At 39.1% G+C, this 23,572-nt stretch overlaps 2 protein-coding genes across 3 annotated transcripts in view; one reads left to right on the top strand and one right to left on the bottom strand.

The window, feature by feature from the left end:
• Positions 1 to 730: 730 nt before the first annotated feature.
• LOC120574430 (G-protein coupled receptor 183-like) lies at positions 731 to 1,717 on the bottom strand. The gene has a single exon (XM_039824688.1). It carries the CDS (start codon positions 1,715 to 1,717, stop codon positions 731 to 733), a length of 987 nt encoding a protein of 328 aa, XP_039680622.1.
• Positions 1,718 to 16,165: 14,448 nt separating this feature from the next.
• gcgra (glucagon receptor a) overlaps positions 16,166 to 23,572 on the top strand; it is a 40,120-nt gene continuing 32,713 nt past the window's right edge. For both annotated transcript variants that reach the window (XM_039825320.1, XM_039825322.1), the window contains exon 1: positions 16,166 to 16,490. The gene's annotated coding sequence lies outside the window, so the exon portion shown is untranslated. The remainder of the gene's footprint in view (positions 16,491 to 23,572) is intronic.

Below are 23,572 nucleotides of genomic sequence, written 5' to 3'. Positions count from 1 at the left end.
TTGTATGCTGTACAGACTGTGAAGCCCCTTGAGGCAAGTGTGAATTTATATGTGAATTTTAATTGAATTGCCTTGACATCTAATATAAAACAAATAAGAAAATTCCTTTAACTGAAGAAAAATGCTAATAAATAGTACATTGAGTCACGTGGTGGAAAAAAAAAAAAAAAATTGACATTACATTACATCTGAATGAATGATGCTGCTGTGCAGGTGTTCTATGATTCTTCTATCTGATGTTGATAATGTTTTATGATTATGTTTCACTCAGATAAAGAGGAAGTTCTTTCTAATTCACCACATGCACAGACACACAGAACACACCAAATCACACACAAACACACACACACACACACACACACACACACACACACACACACACACACACACACACACACACACACACACACACACACACAGGGGTCAGACTGTACATTCAGTTTATTGGTCTCTTTTGTACACATGATGGCGCCAAAGTCAAACAAATCCTTTGGAGGATTTCATTACAGTGGAGACTTCGAACAAAAACCTTGTGCTGGTTTTAGAGATGAATATTCCTCAACATTATCAGTTTATTAAACATGAAATTAAAATGTTGATTTTCCACTTCATCACTGATGCATATTCCCTTCAAATATATTCAGTTAAACACATATTTGGAAAATAATCAAATTAAAGACAAGTTACAAAACCACCCTCACAGTTCACAGCTCTTCTTAAGAGACAGATGTTAAACTGAGCATCCATGAGGCTCAACATGTGTATTAGCAGGTGGGGGTTTGTTGTTCTCTGCAGAGACACAGGTGCAGCACCTCTTAAAGCAGGTGTCTGAGAGGAAAGGCACCTTCTCCAGACGGTATAGATAGACCAGTGGCTGGATGGTGCTGCTGATGTTGAGGAAACCGAAGCCCACAGGCTGCACGTAGCAGCGAAACACATCAGGGGAGTAGTGGTTTTCGAAAGGAAACAGGGCCACAGGTGGCAGGTAGTTGAACACAATGATACAAAGGATAGACAGCACCGTCTTGAAGGCCTTCTTCTTCATGGGGTGCATCTCATCTTTCCCTGCACCGCGGGACTTCTTCAGGGTCCACAGGATGCACACATTACTCAAGACCATCCATGTAAATGCTGCCAAGATCTCACTGGTGAACACCTTCTCGAAGTCGTGGATGCCTCCCACAACCTTGGCTGCAGAGTAGGCAAATGTGAGGCAGAATACCAGCACTGAGAGGCTTAACCTGTACTTAATGTGTTTAAACTCCCCAAACATAACTGGAAAGAGCACAGCCACAAAGCGATCTAGGCAGACACAGGAGAGAAACAATGGCCCGCTCGTGTCTTTCACACCGTAGGAAAACTTGAAGGCGGACCACATCTGTTTGCTCTGCCAGTAGTACAAGTTAAGGAAGATTAAAGGGGTCATGGCACTAAAGTAGGCATCCATGAAGGCCAGGGAGCCCAAGAATATGTCAGAGGTGGTGGGTTCTTTGCGATTGTGAATGAGGATGGCAATGACAAGTATGTTGGCCGGGATTCCCACGACTACGTTGATGCACTGCAGGGTCAGGTCAAAGAGAATGCCTTCTACCTGATGATCGCAGTTGTCAAACACACTGAAGGGTTTTGCTGTGGCGTTGATGTCAGCGGTGTTGTTTAGAGGGAGTTGAGTTGGGAGAGAGGTCAAGTTCAGTGGTGAAGATACATTTCTCTCCATGATTCTGTAACTACAAAAGGACTCTGATGGGAGAAAAATAAGGATAGTGGTGAGGTTTTCAACATGATTACCATCTTCTAGACAGCACTCACTCACTCACAACACAATTGCCCATCAAAGTCAGGTGTTTATCAAGGGGACTCATACTTCATCTTGTTTTCAGTAAAAATTATACAGCCGGTGTCATGTCAAACATACTGTTGTTCATTAGAATCCTTGTTTCTAATCTGCTGAGAATTGTATTCTCAGTAGAGTTAAATAAGCTGCAGAGTGAAACTGAGACAGCAACAAAAACACATTACAAACACCGTCAGGGCTTCTCCTCAGGTTGTTTTTTTGTTATTGTGTCTGTGTGGATCTTCCTCTGGGAAGTGTGACCCTCCGTACACAGGGACATCTAACTCACTTAAGGGACTCATACTAAAAGCCCCACCCTTTCAGAGCAGAATAAAAGGGCAGCTATTCCCAAATTAAAATGGCAAGGTTCATATTCTGCACGTAAACAATTGCTCAAGACTGTTGTTAGTAAGGGCAGCGGCAATTTGGTAATTTCCTGGAGCTCTTAAAAGCCTGTTTCTGACATTTAGCTATTCCTAAAGCTAATTTCTGAGCAGAATATGATAACCTGGAAAACAAATGTAATAATGGCTGGATTGATGGAATAATAACTGAAGTCAGACATGAAGGAAACCATTAGAGGTGTCCTTGGCCTTGAGCTCAGTGTCTCTGTCTTTGGCCCCTACAGAAGGACTTTTTTTTAAATACATGCCCTAAATGTCCGGTTTTGTTCTGTACTCCGGGACTATTTACAGAAGATCTGAGTCAGGCTGATTTGCACGAGTCTTCACATGCAGTACACCTGAGCTCCCCACCACCGAATGGACTATTGGAGCCAGAGGCTGTGATTGTTCCTTGTACAGCCATCAAGGGGCCTGTTCTTGTTTAATGTGGACCTTTCTTGCCCTTGCTCCCTCAGTGCACCTTTCTCTGCTGCCGGCTCCCCCTCAGGCCACACACACACTCCTGTGGGGCTAATCCCACTGACAGGGGAGTGACGCTCTTTGTCAAGATGATGATGATGGTCCCTGGAGATGGCAGACTTAATCAAGTGTGTTTTTCTTCAGGCACACATCTACTAAAAACCAAATTAAATACCCTATGGTATAATGAACTGTTTATAAATGTATTCATTACATATTTCAAAGCTCAGTTTATATTTGGAAAATGTGACTGAAAATGTAAATGTAACTTTTTTTCTGTTCATTTATTGTTACCGTTTGAAATAGTTAACATTGATTAATTATAGTAAAAGATTTATAACTATTTTATTATCTGTTTCTTGCATTTGCAGTTTGAATAACAATGAGGATAAATTCAGTGTAACTACAGTACATTTGCAGATTTGATAGAGAGATATTCTTACTCAAGATTTAAAATGGAAAACACTTTAACAGCTGAAGACACATTAAATACTCTAATTTGCTATTGAGTATAATTATTCCATGCACAAAGATGTTTGTTCATCAGTGAAAGTATAACGATTCCCCCTCCCTGATGTTGAAGTTGGCACTAGTGTGAGGTGAGGGGAAACCCGTTTAAACTCAATTCATCCACATTGTTTTATCCACAATTATTTACAAAATGGAGGTAACCATTTCTCTAGGTTGACATTAATCTTAAAATTATATATGTATTGTATTAATCTCAGTAAATAATATCAAACTGATGCAACTGAAATTCAACAATTAGGCAGTCCTATCCCTCTTTTAAGGCCATATATTGATTGAAATTATTTGATTAAACAAAACCAATTTCCAGAATCTAATTGACCTATGGAGCTTTTTAGAAGTTCAAATGGTATTGTTATTACTCACCAGCGTAGAATATTCTTCTGTGTTGTAGTATGACGCAGTGTGTGTCAAACATCTGTGTGTGTTTAAGTCGTTCATTTATAAGTTTGCTGAAATGTCGTGACTTTGACGCTGACCCGGAGGGGAGGATCTCCTGGAGTTCTTGATTTCAGTGTTCTCAGCAACCATATTGACAACAAAGGGGGCATGTCTTAAGATCTGGTAGTCAAATGTTGAGGCTCTTGTACTTTAATTGAGTATTTCCATTTCTTAGTTTATACTTGTACTACATTTAAAAGGCAAAATATAGCTTCTACATTAATACTTTAACTGTTCCAAGGCCAATATTTGAGAAAAGTGCTAAATAAATGAATACAAATTTGTGTAGAAAGTTTTTTTTTTTTCCATTATTTATAATTTATTTTGACCTACTGAGGGCCAAACCTTTGGTGGGAACCCGGCTTCTAACTGTACATAAAGTAAGCTAAAAACGGACAAATCAGTTGACTTCAGCTTTGTTCTCAACTGTTTTACTATTAAATGGGGACAACGACCTGAAAAGACCCGCCAGCGAGGTCATTCAGAAGCAAATAAGTCGAATTGCAAAACAGAAAGCTGGGAGCGTAACTACAAACGTGATAAATAGAGCAAAAGACTGATCAGTGAGAAAGAAACAGAGAGAACTGTAAACAAAATGACATATCAAACAAATAAAAGCCCTTTAATTTATGACTACACAAATAGGCTATTTTGTTTGCAAATTTTAAGTTTTACCTTTGAGATGACACTTTATTTTTTTGTGATTTAATGATTTTTGTTAGTTAGTGATTTTTGTTTGATACCTGAGAAGCTGTTCTGTTCCCTTGAGAACACAAAGACAAACCCCACATTTATCCACTGTGTAATTGATGTCAGAATCCAACCAGATAGAAAGAGAGACTGAAAGAAGAGGATAGTTTCATGTGGTTGCTTTACCTCTTTTTGGTCCAGGGGGGCAGTAGTGGTCTGCACTTCATTCATAACTATGTGATGAAGACAGCAGGGTTTCACTAACAAACCTTAAAGCTTTTGCAGACATGACATGATATTCACATTATATTAAGTTCCCCAGGACAGTTTGAGATCTGTCAGGTCTACTTTCTCCCAGTCAGTAAACACTTAGTATATACTGCCAACCAGATATCATGTGGGTCTCTGCTACCAGCTGCAGTTTTGTGTATACTACACTCTTTTCTGCTTCTTATTTTAGGTTCTGTTCTGTATTTAGCACATTTCCCTAAAATGCTCCTGTATGTATGTATGTATGTATGTATGTATATTCCCTCTGCTTAGTGTGTTGGTACCTCTGCCTCTTTCAATTTAAAATAACTCAACATAATCTTTATGTATCACAGACGGTGGGAACATACAACAACTAACAGTCTGAAATCAAATAATTACATATCCAGTGTAGAATATGTTTTGAATCAAATAAACAAGACAAAATTAATCTACTTCAATTTGACATTATTTAGGAATTAATCAAGAACAATCTATTTATGTAGAAAGGCACTGGCACACAGGGTGTATTCTGGCCTTCTCCAGCAGTTCATGTAATTGTAACAGAGTTGAGTCACATCTTACATAAACACATTCTAAAATCATGCTGTTAGCAAGCTTCTCCCTCTCCCTCTTTCTCTTATTCCCTATTTCAAAATATTAATGTTAGCAAAGGGGCACTGCTGCAGCAGGCAGGAGTATCAGTCAGGGTCTTGCATTTGCATATATTCCCCTGTGGGCGGAGAAGATGCCAAAACCAAAATTATAATATGTGTCGTAGTTGACACTGTGCACAGACAACCCGCACACACTGGGTCACCACATAATGAAATCTTTAGTTTGAACATAGAAAAGAATATCATGAAATAATACCATATATTGTAATGCAATTAAAATGTAACAACAATATTTGTAAAAATGTTTGCAAATGTGCTTCATAAGTTGCATTGGTCAATTTTTCAAACTAAAGTAGTATTAGTACTTCAATAACTGACATGTTAAGTCATATTTAATCCTCTGTGGAAAATGTCCACTCTGTAAATATACTGTTAGCATGAAATACAGAACATTTTCCACAGTACAGGTTTAACAGAGTTATGAATCCAGTCTCATCAGCGTCAAATAGATGCAGGTATCGATCGAGTAAGAATAAAAAAAATTGACTGTCCAGCTTATTATGGGAAGTCCAAGGTGTGGGTTGACAGTCTAAAAAAGCATCTGAGGCACTCCGATTACAAGTTAAAATCCATTTCCATGAATGTGTGTACAGACATGGTTCCTACTGAATGCTACTGACTTATGTGTTCCCCAGACTTTTCCTCTAGGGCCACCATGACGTTGACATTTGTGGTTCTGAATGAATTTTCTTGGCAACTATATACTAAAGGATGAACTGTAATCACCTGGTGATCCCTTTACTTTTTACAGGTCAAAATTGTATTTCTTTTTCTTTGGTTTATGACCAAATACCTGCAAAAATAACATTCCCAACAACAGCTGAACTCGATGTTTGGTGCTATAGTACGCAAATTCTAGCATGCTAACATGCTAAACTAAGACGGAAAACATCGTAAACATCACACAGGTGTAATGCAGCTATGGATACTCTTAGTCTTGTTGTTAAGTTATGACATCATTGTTGTGTTTATGACATTCACAGCCATGGCTTTTTCTTTGGTCGAAATCAGCGACAGTGAATACAGTCTGAAGCTTTGGCTCACCCATGGTGCTAAAAATCAGTTGTCTAGTGTTTAATCAAATCACATGTCAGAAAGTGAAAAGGAATCCAAAGACAAAACAACAGAAATGTGAGCGATAAATGATCTCATATGGATATAGACATGAAACATGGTTACACAACTCCTCTGTGTTTCTTTATTCCCTTTCTGCCCTTCTCTGTAATGGTTGTGAGAGATGAAATTGGCTGTAACAGAAACCTATGTGCGTCATGGCAGCTGGGAGAAAGAGAGCTGGAATTGGAAACAGGACTGAAGTTTTTTTGTAAAAGCACACATCCTGGAGAAACTGTCATCAATCAAAAATGAGTGCGTGAAAGTCGAAAGCAGAAGCAAAGAAAGACAGCGACAGAGAGAAAAGAAACAAAAGAAAACATTTATTTTAAAATAATATATGTTAATGTACAGCAATTGTTCACAGGGCAGCAATTAAAGCATTAACGTTTTAGTTTATGTTGCATCATCGTATATTTACAACAGATTGTCTCAGTCAGTGCAGTCGTTTTTTTTTATTTATTTTTTTCTTGCTGACATGAATGTCAGCATTTACTGCATGTGCTGCGGCACTCCAGAGGATGAATAGACATTTGTGTTGGGAGAGCAGCTACTGAGCTGACTCCTTAATGGGATTTGGACGTGAACATACAGCGGAACTAACTGAATGGCCTGTAGCCAAAATAGGAAGAATGGGCATCCCATCAGCTTTCCACCCATTATTACAATTATGGCACTAAATATGCTGTAATCGCCATAGTTATGGCCCTTTAGTTTTGAGACAGCTAACCAAAAAACAAACAAACAACCCAGAGTTTCATTTCGCAATCACTTCTTAATGGAGTTAATTATGGAATCAAACAACAAGATGTGATTAAGCATTTTTAAGTTTTAAAAAAGCCTAAAGAGCAAGAAGACGCTAGTAAGTATATGCAAGTATATGCTTCTACTGTAAATTTGACCCAGTGTGTCATAATAACGGGTTAATATTAAAACTTAATCCAGTTTGTTGAGTCATGTCAGAGGAATATAGACAAGCAGTTTTAAAAAAGCACATTTTCAAGATAGAAAAAAACACTAGACCCATTTCAAGATGATTTACAGCTTTGTGTAGAATAACAGAGCCGATGTTCATGATTTGAGTCAATACAGCAGTTATTGAATCATTTTGAATGCTGTTTTTAACTGTTGGAGAAAATCAAATCATGCTGACAGAGAATTTCCACCATTAATTGAGGATCTGATTGTTGTAAATTTTGCTTTGATGACAGGGTATACAACAGCTGTTTGCAACTGTTGGCAGAATTGTTTAAGCAGCACAGCATGGTAGGAGTTGTTACCTTTAATGAAAGAAAATGTGCTTATCTAAGACTCTACTAATTCGAATGGGTCAACAATGTTTAAAATGCTGAGATGAGAGGTGTATACTTTTTGAAAATCGATGCTGTTTGGCTAGGTTCAACCAGAGCAACTCTCTATCACTGCTGAATTTACACAAATATGTTGGGATTTAGGAGTAACAATACCTTGGCTCTTGATGTGTTTTTAAGATATTTTAGATGAATCTTGTAACTGCATCAGCTGGAGCTGTGTGGAAAACACTGCTGAATAAATGATTGGAAATAAGAAACAATAGGGTTATTGTTTATTTTAAAATATTGTGTATGGTTCGCTTACTTTATACTTAAATGCATACATTATTTGTTTTAGTCTCCATTATCCCACTGCAACAGATCCACTGAAGGTTTGAGCTTGGACCTCAGAGATCTTCTGAACAGAATACAAAAGCATCAGTTAAGATACAACTATATAACACAAACCAGTCATGAATACAGCAGTTTTATGCGGCTGTTAATGTTTCTCCAAAACTACATAACCTAACTTATGTTTTGCTAAATCATTTGTTAGCATATATACTTCCTTTGCAGCTTGTCTGCAATGGACTGTGAGACGTTTTGGTAAGACTGAAAAAATGTATCATGGGAGCTGACCGCAGGAAGAGCTTTTTGGATGAATTTCAGAGGGAAAATCCTGCTGCTTTTTTTGTCTGGTTCGTATTATTTAATGAAGACTAATAAACCACTTAACCACAATTCAAGTCTTTGATGAGAGATGTGACTTCTTCTGTTAAGTGAACAATGCTGGAAGTCAGAGAGACAGAGTTGGCATGGCTCTAAGTTTACAACACAAAGGAGGGACAAGGGGGAGTAAAAGATAGTGAGATAACGCCATGCACCAAATGGCTATTTTTACACTCAGGGACGTGGTCCAACTCTGTGACAGGAGCTGCTGGGCTCTATTGTATCGCCTATAGTCCACAGGAATAAACACCTGTCGCTGTTCTCAGAATAATTATACACACTGTTTGAGGTGCCCTGTCATCCAGAAAAGAAACCAAACTTCTAGTGTCCATGAATAAGTGTAGTCTATTTCCACAAAGATGCCCTGCAATGCAACGTAAACTTAAAATGGAAATGGAAGGTGACATTTTTTCACTGATAAGTGGGTTATATTGAACTTTAAAGGCCCCGATGTGAGCGATGCGGCCCTACATGAACACAATTTTTTTTTGCCAAAGTTGGAACAGTTTTGTTTATTCTACATGGCAGATTTCAATTCTTTTTTTTGATTGTTGCTTATTTAATCATGAATATTTAATGTTATAGAGGATAATGTAGGGTTTAAATCCAAGTTTTAAGGGGCTTTAAACTTGCCTGAAGCTTATGTTGGTCCCAACAGACACCAAAGCAGTGTCTTCTGAGGTCCCTGTGTCCTCTTGTTGTTATGGTCAGCACATAACAATGCTACCAAGAACCGTAGACAAAACCTTTTCCTGTTATTGATGTTTTAATTATATAATTACACACTATAATATAGGTGTAAGAACATTTGAGGTCTTTTAAAAATGTTTATTGATGTGGATTTTAACCATTTTACCTCCTCCTGTGTTAGGGGGTTAAAGGAGAATTTCTGGTCGATTTCAACACGTAGCTCTGTTGTTTGTAAATTTGGCGTGCTGTCAGTAGCAAGAAAAACAAAACAATCGGTGTTGCCTACACTGAGTTATCCTCCTGCTACAGTTTGCACCCAGGCGGCTGAAACCGGGCAAATTTAAACGTGCTTTTAGTCTCTTAACATGTTTGAAATGTCATTACAAGTGCCCACCCATGTGAGGTGATTCCTTCCGAGTGAACACAGTGAATCTGACTGCAGCAGATGTGAAAGAAATGCATAAAAGTTGTGCTAATTCAGCTCTGTTTAGTTCCGGTGTTGAGATGGCAAGACGAGTGCTTCGGGACTGTCTACAACACCGAAAAGAGATACAAAAATATTTTCAGAAATAGGCATATGCTTATTTTTTAAAAGTAAGTGCTGTAGTACAACGAGCAGGAGACAAGTTATAATTGAGGTATGTTTGGAGACACTACCTTATTTAATCATTAAATTAATACATATTTTTGTTACAAACAACAGAGCTACGTGTTGAAATCGACCGGAATTCTCCTTTAAAGTAATGTGTTTGTGACAAAGGCCCTGTCACAGTTGGACAGCACATGGTAAACCAACTCAGGTCACTAAGCACCCAGACAATTACTTTGCAGTTACACTTTCATACATATCGTTTAGTAACACTGTTACCAAATATACCACATTACTTCAGTTTAGTTTAGTCAGTTCAGTTTATTTATTTGAGTCATTTCTGATTTCCAACAAACCATGTTACTTAACCATTACCTCAACCTCATTCCCCTCTCCAGTCCCTGGGTCTGAACCAGAGCTGAACCAAAGTGCTGCCTCATATAGGGCCTACAGCAATCACACACAGGTGTGCTGAGGGTGGGAGATACCATGTGTCTGGGTCATAGGTGAGATAAATTTTCTAGTTGGAAATGTGTGTAAGTTTTTGGTGTTTCCCAAAGTAAGATAAGTGGAAAATGATTTGTTCAATAATCTGTTATTTGGGTATTTGTTTATGGTAAAAACTAGCATGACATTCTCAATTCATGTAAATGGTAACGTATTGGTGAGGTAATTGAGGCAATTAAGAGTCGGTAGCTCTAGTGGGAGGGGCTTAACACATATAAGCCTCTGGTCACTTAAGCGTGGGGGCAGTCTGAGGGTGGCTACAATCCAGACAGGTGATGTGAGCTTTGCTAGTGTAAAAAAAAAAAAAAAAGATATGTTTCTTTTGTTTCTTATGGGTTTTTGCTGTGGACGTCCTGCATTGTTTCACCATTTTTTTGTAAATAAAAGCACCTTCATGTCTTGCAACTTAAGCCATCGTGTTAGTGACTTTTTTTGTCCGGATTCCCAACGCTCTCCGTAACAGTGTTACTGATGTGCACATGGACAACTACATGATGTATATGTGCAAATAATAATGACACATTGAAGCCTGTCTATCATTTATGCCATGAACCCTGCATAGTTTCACTTAACCCTGTGGACGGAGAGTTGAAGTGCTGCCCAGGCGCATACTCTGGTCTCTGTCGTGGCCTCCCCTGGATGGGATCGTTCTCTGGCCAGCTGGCTGTCAGAGGACAGAGCTGATAGTCTTTGAGCATGACTGTACATCTAGCAGCTCCTCTCTGAACAGCCTGCCATTGCCGCTGATGGAAATCTGGCTGATGAACACTCAGGCCATCACATGAGCGACACGTAAAGGCTTGAATGGAAACATACACAGATTGGCTGTTCGTATGTTGCCTCAAGTTGCCTAGTTTGGGAATGTACAGTATGTTTGTTATTTCATTCGTTATCACATCACCTACCATTTGCCATTACAGTCACTTAATTTACACTAACGACTCTTTCAACTCTCTAAACTTTAACAAAGCCCTAATTGATTGCTCCCTCGTTGAACTACATGAATGGAAGACAAGTGTGGTGAGTAATGATGAAGTGAAGCGTTAAACATAGAATGGTATTTCTAATGTCTGATGTAACCCACATGACACAGCAGTTGTCTTTGAATGAACTGAAATGTAAAGCCAGTTACTGGCTAATATAAAGAACAGAACAAAAAAAAAAAAAAAGAAACTAACCATTATGTCAAAGGCCTCTAATCAAATTTAAAACTATGAAAGAATTGTAGTTTTCCTGAGCACACTGATCTCATTGTCTGCCATGGAAAATATGATCCTGCCAAATGCCAGTTGAAAGACCAGACTCAAATAGCGTGACCAGATTCTGAAAACAAGCTTGTCTCCGAGGGACCAGAGGGGCCAGAGGTGAGGCCACAGCTGATCCATGTACTGCACTATCACCAACACCCACTGCCAGCTAAGAACTTTTTCACTGACTGAAGTAAATGTGTAGCAGAGATTTTATCTCGCAACAGTGTGTCCCACTGGTGAAATTAACATATTGCTATTTATTCTGATGTGTACAAACACCTTGACAGCATGGGAAAGTTATATTTTATGTGACTCAAATAGTTGCAGCCTCTTACTGTAAAAACCTGCTTCGGGCTGCTCCGTTATCAAGGCTACAGAGTTTGCTTTTGTATCCTGTTTCAAAACCAGAAAACATTATTATTATCTCAACTATACTTCCCGTGTTTATATTACTTTTTGCAGTGGGACATTCAAATATTAACCTTGCATACAGTTGCTGACAGATGTGTGTGCTGTAAGATAGTGGGCAGAAAATGTAGAGATAGCAGCCAGCAGAGACAGTGGAGAAAGAGAAAGGCAGAGTGTTATGTTTGTGTATGTGTGTGTCTTTATCCATCAGAAGTCATGTGTCCCATTGCAAATATTAATTAAGCTGTGTCTCACTGTGTTGGCATTGTTTTACTGGCTCCCTCTGTTGGATGGTCTGGAGACTGGCCCCTCCCCCCCCCCCCACACACACACACACACGGTTAATACTATATGGCTATTCCTATTTTCAAGCAGAACACTTTTGCGTTAGTGTGCGAATGCGTTTTCCATTTTGTACCCTGAGAGTCTGCTTTAAGAACGAGAAATATGTCTCAGTTGTTATTACATTATCAGACATTCCTCTTTATAGTGTATAGATTGCTTTTAGAAAAAAAAGATACAGACGGTGCCATAATCACATTTTTCATTTATAGTCAAGTAGCAAATGTGCCACTAGGATAGTTCAGATGCTGTTATTTATAATTTCTCAGGGGACAGGGTGGGATTTACATCTGTCTCTTGCCTGAACTTTTCATTATTTCCAACTGATTTGAAAGCATTTCAATATATAGACAGTGATGCCTGCCTGGTGGACGCTATCATAGCATTTTGTGTGACATTGAATCCTCACAGGGCTCGAGGCTGTTTGAACATCATCAAGGCGTATTCTTGCATATCTCACGTTCCCCATCAAGTGTTATGATGTGGTTAGGAGGACCCAAATGCAGGACACCAACAAGGAAGCATGCTAAGGTTAACAGGCCTCACTGCAACAATTACTGTTGATGGAGATGGGTTAAAGAAAGGAGATTACTAGTGACAGTGGAGGGAAGAGGAGGAATGGAGAGGTGCAGGGCAGGTAGAATAGCAGACCAACAGGTATTCTGGAGCACAGGGAACAGTCGAAGAGTGGGAGGAAAGCGTGGGCTAATATACTGGAGGGCTGATGAGCTCATGGCTGGCAGGTGTGTGTAGGACTGGGAGAGGTGATGAGCTGGTTGAAGGCAGGTGCGCTGGTAGGCAGGCAGGGTCTTCACACACACACACATACAAACTCACTGCTGCTGGTTTTCCTATCAATATGGCAAATAAAGAAAAAATATATTTAACAAATTAAAGAAAAGGTAAAGGGTTGACATGTATTATACATGGACAAAAAATTATATTTGAAGGAGAATTCTGTCCAGCTCTTTGCTTTAGCTCTGTAGAGTTTATTGACACATGCAGAAGGTCCTTGAACCCTGTTTATGGGCAAAGTTCATGTTACAAACTGTGTGTGTGTGTGTTTGTGAGTGTTTTGCAAGGAGAAACACAAATGTTTTGGGATTTACTGCAACAACATACAGCTGTCTACACCTCCTTTTCATTTAGTTGTAGGTGGGATTTTATTCACAGAGAAATATGCAGTCAGTTCACTGCAAGGCGAGGTGAATGATTAGTTGGTTATGGGACCAAGAAATTCCCCAGATTGTGAGTGTTAATATACTGTAAGGCTCCAAAGTGGGAAAACTATAAGACTTCCCCATTAATTCTGCAAACGCTGACAGTATTCAATGCATTTTCAGTAGCTCGCTCAGTCTAACCCTTTGTGAACACATCCATCTGACCTCACCTTACAACACAGTCCACATTTCTTACGGGATGGATTCTCATCTTAAAACTTCAATCAGGGATGAATATCACTAAGGAACACATTGATTAGTTCAATTTAGGATTTCAGTGGTGACCACACTAAATGCAACCTTCATTTACACTAAAGAAAATATATAGAAGATAGAATTGCCTTGCCCATGGAAAAAAATGCATAACTGTCATAAAATGAGAAAGTGAATTTTCGCAACTGAGAGCACATCAGAGATATTAGGCATCTGGAACCTACTTATATTTCATAAATTGGATTGAAGTTTGTAGACCTCAGTCTCTCAGGAATACAAGCAAATAGGTATCAAAATATATTAGTATATTGATTTTTTTTATATTGTGGTTTAATTAAGTCACAAAATACAAACATTATCAGACCCTATAGAAATATTATAAAAATAATGTGGATATTGTCAGGATGGTGGAGAAGGTTGAACCCAATTGCAGGGAAGGCCAGGAGACGTGGTGAGCTTGAATATTTATTCAACAAAAGATCCAGAAAACAGAAGGTGTCCACAAAAAACAGCAGGTCCATAAAACAAGAAGAAACAAGATGAATAGGGACGAGGGAAAAATCAGGAAACAGGTAGAGAAGCACACAGCAAGCTGACACAGGGAATGCAAACAAACAAAATGATCTGACAAAGGAGAAGAGGAAGACAACGACTAAATACACTGGGTAACGAGGAAACACAACACAGGTGACAAGGCTGGGAAACAGGTGAAACACATTAGGGCAATCACAAGGGAGGGAAAACACAGGAAGTAAATAAGACAAGACAAGACAGAAAACAAGACCGTCAAAATAAAAAAGGGAAACTGAGCAAAATACAAAACAGAAAACAGACCACCAAAATAAGACAAAACCCCAAAACCATAACAGTTATCTCACATAGGCCTATACAAACACAAAAACCTACTTTGGTCAATCCATACGCTAATTATTAATTATTAATGGAGTATGTTTGACATTTTGGAAAATAGGATACACTTTCTTGTTTTCTAGCTAAGATTTAGATGAGAAGATCGATAACTCTCTCATGTCTGTACAATAAATATGAAACTATACAGCCATCAGCCCGCTAACTTAGCTTAGCCCAAAGACTGGAAACAGCTTGGCTATGGCCAAAGCTAACAAAATCTACCAGCATCTCAACAGCTCACTAAATATCTCGTTTACTATTTTTGTTAAACCAGCCAGGTTTAGCCACAATCTCTATCGGCCAATCACATTCTTGCTGTCAATATTTAAATGTTCTTCTCTGCGTTGCTGTCAGCTCTCATTTTAGTGTGAATCCTCACGACCCTTAGCCTAGAAATCTAGACGCACCCTAGCGGCAGCAAATTTAATTTGCACCCAGGGGGATCTAGGCACTCTCCGTTGGCTTGCGAGCTGGAAAAAACAAACTCTGATCAAGCCAATCACATTGTGTATATAAAGTCGGTGGGCGGGCTTATGGCTGCTACTGCTGGGAACAGCTGTCTTCTGGAAGACTTGGAGTTAAGCTTTTCTTTGAGAAAAGAACAAAGAACGGCACTGAAATCATTCTTAAAAAAGGAAGATGTGTTGGGAGTTTTGCCGACCGGATACGGCAAAAGTTTGATCTATCAACTAGCTTTGCTACCTTCTTCCTTGCTCTGCCTGGTTGTAGCACTATCCTATTGCATGCAGAGGGAATTTGAAAGACAACCGTTTATCCCGCCTCTTGGATTGAGCCCTGTCAATGGTGAGTTCCCAGACCCAACATCTTGATGTGGGTCTGGCTTGTCAGGCTACGTGACCCTCCTCCAACCCGTTCACCTCCAGTTCATCAATTCCAGCTCTTCTCATTCATCCAGATCTCAGCATCCTCTTCAGTCATCGCCATCACCACAAGTGTCTAGACTCCAGGGGGTTATCCTACATAGGCCTACTCACAGCTTCTCGGCCCCCTTACAATATGATGACGTCACGGTGAGAATTCGATAACGTCACGATGGGGTCTAATCGCCTCATCATTTATCATTATTGTGCACACGTCAATAAATAATTGTTCACTCAAAATGAGGTCTCTCCTGATTGAACTGGGTTTTTTTTGCATACTGAATTGAAAGATATGAGGCGTAGTGAGTTTTGGCGGTGCTGGCAGTGGTGGCAGACTTTGTTAAGCTAAGTTAACTGGCTGCTGGTAGTAGCTTATAGTAGGCTATTTGATCTTCTCATGACAAGAAAGCGAATACGCTTATTTCCCAAAATATCAATCTTTTTCTTTAACTAATGTTTTGCATCACATGTATACAGAGTGCCCTCCATGCACAGACAGTGTATAGGCAACAAACAAACATCAAACAAGCCAACAATAAACCTGAAGTCCTTCTTTCAGCAAAAAACTGTCAAGAACTAAACACACAGACACACACACGCACACACACACGCACTCACACACACACACACACACACACACACACACACACACACACACACACACACACACACACACACACACACACACACACACACACACACACACACACACACACCCTTAGTCCTGGGTTTAGGCTACAAGGGTACATGGAGCGCAAGTTAGCAGCAGTGCGGCTCGCGCTCTCCAGTGCCAACTACAACCACAGAGCTCAACCGTTTAGGTTACTTTTTAAAATTGTATTTCCATGTTAACCCATTGTATTTAAACCCAGAAACAGTTCACTTCTCTGCAGCCGCTGACAGGACACTGGACCTTTCGCCGAGGCAGAACGCAGGCGGTTATTTATTTTGAAAGTTGGATTACAGCGGAGTCACTTGAACTGAGAGGAAATACTGTCTGCCAGATGCTCCCCAGAAGATGAGCAGCAGCGAAGTGGAAATCAGCGGAATCCCGTGCTGTCAACGGTAATTTGTTTTCTATTTATTTCATGTAGCTTGATGATATTTCTAGGTGTGCTTCAAGTGAACTGAAATATCACTTACTTTGAAACAAATTTTAAACTGCAAATCTCACAATATAATTTCGACTTTATAGGGGAGATTGTAAATATGCTTTAGTTCGAAATGCGACTTTACAATTTCGTTATTGAGAGCCGCAGACACATTATTGGTCAGTAGGCTTGTGCTAGTTTCGTGGGGTAGGCTACATGTTAGGACACAGTTTAATTTATGAAATCAGAATTCCAGCAACTGCAGTGTCACCTATTGGTCCTGTTGAAATGCCGTGTTATCTAAACAATCCTCTATCTGGGATCTTTAGCCTACTTGGTCTGCTGCCCCTTGTCTGTGTGTTTCAGTTAAGTGGACGTCAAGGTAAATGTGACCCTCACTGTTCACGAATACTGTAATGGAGTTTATGCAATGTCCTTTAAAATAAAAAGACGTTTATCTGGGCTTCAGAACTGGTGAAAAACATTACCATAATTGAGTTACAAGATAAGATCAATTATTGCTGCATCAACGAAACATATTCTCTGTTGAACCTACTTTACTACATAATGAGGAGCAAAAAGGAATCTGTCTGCATAGGGATGAACATAATAATAAAAAACACAGATGATATATTTGCAGGAAATATTACAAATACAATGCATGAGAGGTATGATTGAACTTCAGAGTCATTTTGATGTTGTAAATTGTGTGCATTGCATGTCCACCCTGTGTACAAAGTACAACGAAGGCTGCAGTGCTCTCTACAGACCACATAAGCTCTTTCAACCCAAACACATTGGATATAATAAATGTAAGATTAGGATTGTGGAACAAAAAACTCTCTAACAAATACACATTGTTTTGAATAACTGAGTTATTCTGCCTTCTTTGTGCAAATAGTTTGCTTTTCTAACACAGTATAATGAAACCTATTCAAGCCTAAAACAACTAAGACTTTAAAAAAATGTTCAACATGACATGTTTCAATTTTTTATTTATACACTTGTTTTATAATTGACTTTGCAATTTTAAGGCAAATTAATCATGGGCATCCTGTGCTGTATATTAGAAAAACATGTCTAATCATGCACCAGGCAGAATAAACACATTAGTGCTTCTCTGTTTACACTTTAACACTGAATACATAATAATTTAATTGTTTGGGGAGTTAATTGTCTGGGAGGGATTTTGATCCTAATTAGACCAAGTGAGAGAACAACATGTCTCAGTCCCTTGTGCATATTGCATATTGTATTTCACTGCACATAATGTGGCTAACAAATGTGCCTATTGTTAGGTAAACATCTCTTACACATAACTAAACAAACATTCTTTACTAAACTAACACATCTGTTGCAGTGACATAAGAGATGCACGCTTCTTGCTGAAGCCTTGCATACAGATGCACTCTATGAATAAGTGATGTCTTGCTGTATGCTGTCTTTATTGGTAATTTGCAAACATTACCGGGCGGTACAGGTGCTTCAATGCATACAAAATAGACATTAGTGCAGTTTTGAGATGCATAGAGTAATCATATGCTTTCTAAGTGCTACTACAATAAGCTGGTTGAACTTTTCTTAGTTGTGAGTTCCATTATGTATGTGGATGAAAATGTTGAATGATCAATTTGGGACTAAGGTTGCATTTGTTCACAAGCTACATCTAATTTGACCCTCAAATGCATGCACCACATTATGCATTTGAAAAGCTGCCTTTGATCTGGCGTCAAGGGGCTAAAACTGATAGCAGTGAGTGCTTTCTGATCTTTTCACTCTTAAGAGTGCTGTATGTCAGAACTGTGTGCCATATGAGACTGTTCTACTCCAGCATCAGGAGTTCTTTTCCACAGACTTTATGCACTGATATTCATATAACTCTACTCTTCTTCTCTCTGTCTGTGTAATTTTTGTGCCTTGAGAAAAAAACATCTGTATCATGTGGTGTGATCTCAGCTGAGATTTGTCATTAAAGTGAGTGTGCTTATGTGGTAGGAAACCTATTCCTGTTGGACATTTCTGTCTAGAAAACAAAAGCTTTTTTTTCCCATAATGGTCACCTTTGATGTTATATCACTTTACTGCTGATAGCAAATGTTGTGGATGTGTACTTTGTTAGAGTGAGGTGGTTGTGGTCTCGAAGCAAGATCTACATGTGCATGTTATCTCAGCAGTAAGCCATATAGATGAATAATAACAGGTGTTACAGTTGACCTTCATATGTCATACATGACGACAGGGCAAGCAACAGTCTCAAAGTGTAACTGGTCTTACGTTCAACCTTCAAGACAGATCTTTCACGACTTTGTCTAGAAATGAGTGTTCAAATATTGAAAAATCACTGTGAAAGAATCAAGAAAATGTTTTTTTATATAAACATCTTGAAAGAAAGTAATTTGTATTAGAGTAGAAATAGTTGTACAGCAGTGCCATTATTTTAACCTGTTTTAAGATAATAAACTTTTACAACTCAATAAGGGACTGTAAGAAAATGATTGTGGCGGTGTTGGCTGAACTTATGTTTCATTTTGTTAAACAGCATGGCCTTCCCCAGGCTTATTAATGTTTTCTCTTTCTCTTGAAAAATTGCAACAGCTGACACACATGTCAAAATAATATGGGTTAAATCGGTACAACATGTTTAATTGTGTATCTTGATTTAAAACAAAGTGAACCTTTATGAACCATAATGCACATATATCACAGCGCTGTCTGCAAAGCACTTTAGGACTATTCTTGTTTCGTGTTCCCTTGTCTGCACATCTTTGATCTGTAACTCGCTGAGTACTCAGGCTGCCGAGACAAGAGTTTTTCTTTCTGTAAACACAGCTCCGTGCCTGCGGTAACTGTGGCTGCTGGAGAAATATGGTGAAGGCGTTCAGTGAGGAACAAATCAAATCAAAGATGGGATGGAAAGATGACGGAGATCAATTGATTTTCTGGACTTAAGTGTACTGTACATCTTCACAGTTGATGGCCACTGTTAAACTATCAAGTATTTAACTCTGAAAAGAGGGAAGACATGTTTCTATCTAACACTTGAAAATGCATTTGGTCAGCTCATGATGATGTTTTGCACTACATGAGACGCATGTTGCAAGATTGAGGTTAAAGAGAGGTGAACAAAAGATAGACTTAACGCTTGAGAAAGGAAAAAATGATGACATATCTCGTATGTCTCTCTGACTTTTGTGGTTTCCTGAGCATGAGTCATCTAACGAGATGAGAGAGAGAGAGAGAGCAAGAAAGAGAGATGAATAAATGATAAAAGAGAAACACATTGGTTTTGCTAATTTCTTGCTGTGCTCCTGTCTACTTTTAATTGTCTGTAGTGCAGATTATAGAGCTGAAGGAGAAAGAGACATGGAGATAGAAACAAATTGCAGAGAGACAAAGAGACAGACTGAGCGATCAAACAAAGGAGACGGAACTAAAGAGAGAGATGATCAGGAGATCCTCAGCTTGATGATGGCCTGTGGTGGTGTGGAGGACAGGTGCGAAGAGGATTGTAAGTGTCATCAGCCGTCAAGAGTGTACAGACGTCCTGTGCTGACAGGCTCCGGTTCCAATGGACCCCCGCGATGGACCCAGGACCAAAGCTAAGAATAGCTTCCACTACAAAGAGCTGTCACTCTGAATTGTTACAGAGAGGTGATAAGAGTCGGTCTGGATACCGCCGCTGGGCTCCACTTAGCCATGTGTGCCATCCAGCTCATAGCACCTTGTCTGTAAACACACATGCATATTTTTACACGCTAAATTGTTACGTGAGCAAACATAAATTAAATAATAACATGCAAAGACATGCAAAAAATTATCCCCTCAGAGATTATGCAGTCCCCTCTTGAGCCAAAAAATAGTAAGTATACAAAAATTGTACTCTCAATTTCTTTAGTGGTGTAGAAAAATGAGATGTTTTCAATTGTTTTCTTTTTATACCGTTTGACCTTCTTGAATCAAGTGATATTGAATAAAACAAGAGCCGACCACATTGCTACCATTCAAACATCAATTTTTTACACACACACACACACACACACACACACACACACACACACACACACACACACACACACACACACACACACACACACACACACACACACACACACACACACACAAACATACTGTCTATGAACACATACAGTGTTTACATACACAATTGAATGGGAAGGATCAGAACCAATCCCTTCCTGTTAGTGGCAGGAAACATTTACTGCTTATTGAATAGACATTGACACCCATGTTGTTTCGAGCCACGGTTTGATTGGTGATTTTGATGTCCTAACTTCCAGGCACGTGCTGGGTTAAATGGATAAGTTAAGTTAAGAGTTTATTAAATTATCCCAAGTATACCCAACAGTGTGCCAGAGCAACTCTCAGTTCCTTTAATGAAACCTCTTCTCGAAACAAGCTCTTTACCTCTAGGGGAAAATCTAATTCAATATTTTATTGAGCAATAAACAGATACACTTGCTATAGCAACAGACATCACTGGTGAAAGTGGAGGATGCACACAGTGGTTACCTTACAGCATTGTTGGGGATTTTAACAGATGCTTTCAGCGAAATACATCAGGCTGAACACGTCATATAGACCAGAGCAGATTGTGCTCTGAGCAGTGCCCTGATGCAACACATTCCATCACTCACTTTGGTATGGGTGGCTGCCAACGGCTTACCTTCCTGCCCCTGTGAACAAATCCAGACACTGTTTTGCCTGCTCTGCAGTGGGAAAACGACAAGATTAATCAAACTGACAGAGTCGTACGCCCCGCATGGCAGACAGGCTGAATTGTTTCTGCAGCGCCGGTCAAAAGGACAGCACATGAGCTTTTGTCATCAAAATGAGTTAAAAAGTTTTAAAGGGAGTTTTTCCTCGCCACTGTCGCACTGCTTGCTCTTGAGGGAATTACTGGAATTGTTGGAATTGTTGGGGCTTTGTAAATTATAGAGTGTGGTCTAGACCTACTCTATCTGTAAAGTGTCTCGAGATAACTTATGTTATGATTTGATACTATAAATAAAATTGAATTGAATTGAATTGAATTGAATTAAATAGTTAAAAAAAAAAAAAAAATGGTATATATATATATATATATATATATATATATATATATATATATATATATATATATAATATATATTTGTGTTTTAGAAAGCGTTTTCTTTCCACAGTCAGAAAACATTGTGTCACTCTGTTTTCCACACACACAGACACACCACACACACACACACACACACACACACACACACACACACTGAACATAAGAAACCTAATATCGTAAATAAAGCACAACCAAAGAAGCACTGCTCTGGATTTATGAAGTTTGCTATTTCAGCCTCACAGCACAAAGATTCACCACATTCCCTTTGACTATCAGCCAGGCACCCAAAACATTTAAATCCAGCCTAAAACAGTTTGAGAATGTCCCACAAGGAACAGTTTGAGGATTAGCTCATCCCAGTCTGTATGAGGTTCAAAAGTGACTGTAGTTAAAGCTGGCACTGTTAAGGGTAGTAGAGAGATTAATTTATCCATTCATATTTTAAATCAATACCCGCTAGCTGATAATGTTGGTGACATTAATAATGGCTCATCCTTTAAAGGGTAATCCTGTTTATTCATTATAGAATAGCTGCTACAGAGAACTAGTTTCTGCAGAATAACTGTTTTCGATTATTATGAAATCAAAGAGGTGCCAAACAATGCCTTTTCGTATTTCAAGTATCATTATAATATACAGGCCCCATTATTATTCAAACAGAAATTTGTATACCTTAAATGTATGTTTAACTAAAATGACAGCTATTTTGCATATCTTTTTTAAAAGAGGATAAATTCATATTTTGGAGATACGTATTTGTCTCTGGGGAGGTGTTTTCCTATGGCAGCGTTAGATTGACATTTGAGGGCGTTGTTAGGAGATGTTGTGGTGTGTGATTGACTGAAGCCCGAAAATGTTGCTACAAGAAGTTTTTCTTACATGTTTCAGTTATTTCAATCAGGAGAGACTTGTTTGCAGATATGCAAAGGTTTATTGTACATAAGCATAATCAAATGTACAGTCTTTGGAGCTTAGACTCCATTGTTATCAAATAATTTTTAAAGGGGTAAGGAAGCCAAGACAATCTCCCTGATGGAGTCTAGATACTGGAGTTGGTGGCGAAGGAGCCCGAAGACCAGACCCAAGGAGTCGACGGGGCGTCCAGCAGGAGGAAGACCCAGGGTGCCATTGGGTGACGATGACTGGAGGTGGAAGGGGTGGTGGAGGGTTGCACGCTTTGCCTGAAATGACAGCTGACAGCAGCAGGGAGAGAAACAGATTTAAAGCAGGGTTGTGATGCTGTGATTGGCCCTTGGAATTCGTGGCCGATTCTGTTTGGTTTAACAGGAAGGCGAACGCCTCCAACAGCTGATTTGATTTAGAAAGAGAGCAGTGATTAAGTGTTAAGTGTTAGGTCTTCCTGAAAGAATTTACGCTGAGCTACATTAGTGATGAAAGACATCTGGCTACAACATTTATAATTTGGAAGGACCCATAGTGCTGATAACATTGTATTTCACTCAGAAAATAAAAACGTTCACATGGAGTAACATACAGAGTGCTCAAATCACAGATGGCAAAAAGCAACAGCTAACAACCCCAGCTGGTTCACTGCCCGTGTAGGGATTTAATGAATTATTTTTAGGGCCCGCCTACTCAGACATTTGACCTATCAAATTACAGTACCAGCATAGTCAGTCAGAACAAAAAACTCACATGCCCACATACTGATTTCTTAGGTTTTTCTTTTTAATTTCAGTTTGATAAACAACTCCATTTTGAAGTTTTCAAGACACACAGAGCTGATACGAGTGAAACTTTATTGCAGGCATTATAGGATGTCATGCTCCACAGTCTGGGTTGCTTCATTTGGCATAACATGTCAGATAGGATGAAACAAGACATTGGTTCTTTTATGGGTGACCTACCTAGGATTGCATAATAAAAACAACAACTTTTGTGATATATTGTTAATATTTTGTCCCAAAAATTAAACTGTCAACGCCCTT

This window comes from Perca fluviatilis, chromosome 15 (assembly GCF_010015445.1).
Source record: "Perca fluviatilis chromosome 15, GENO_Pfluv_1.0, whole genome shotgun sequence".
Classification (NCBI taxonomy): domain Eukaryota; kingdom Metazoa; phylum Chordata; class Actinopteri; order Perciformes; family Percidae; genus Perca; species Perca fluviatilis.
Note: the sequence above shows the minus strand (reverse complement) of the source record. Positions and strands in the feature narration are given on the sequence as shown.

Bases quoted from the DNA above. Each gene is read 5' to 3' on its own strand.
- LOC120574430 (XM_039824688.1), bottom strand. From the start codon at position 1,717: ATGGAGAGAAATGTATCTTCACCACTGAACTTGACCTCTCTCCCAACT.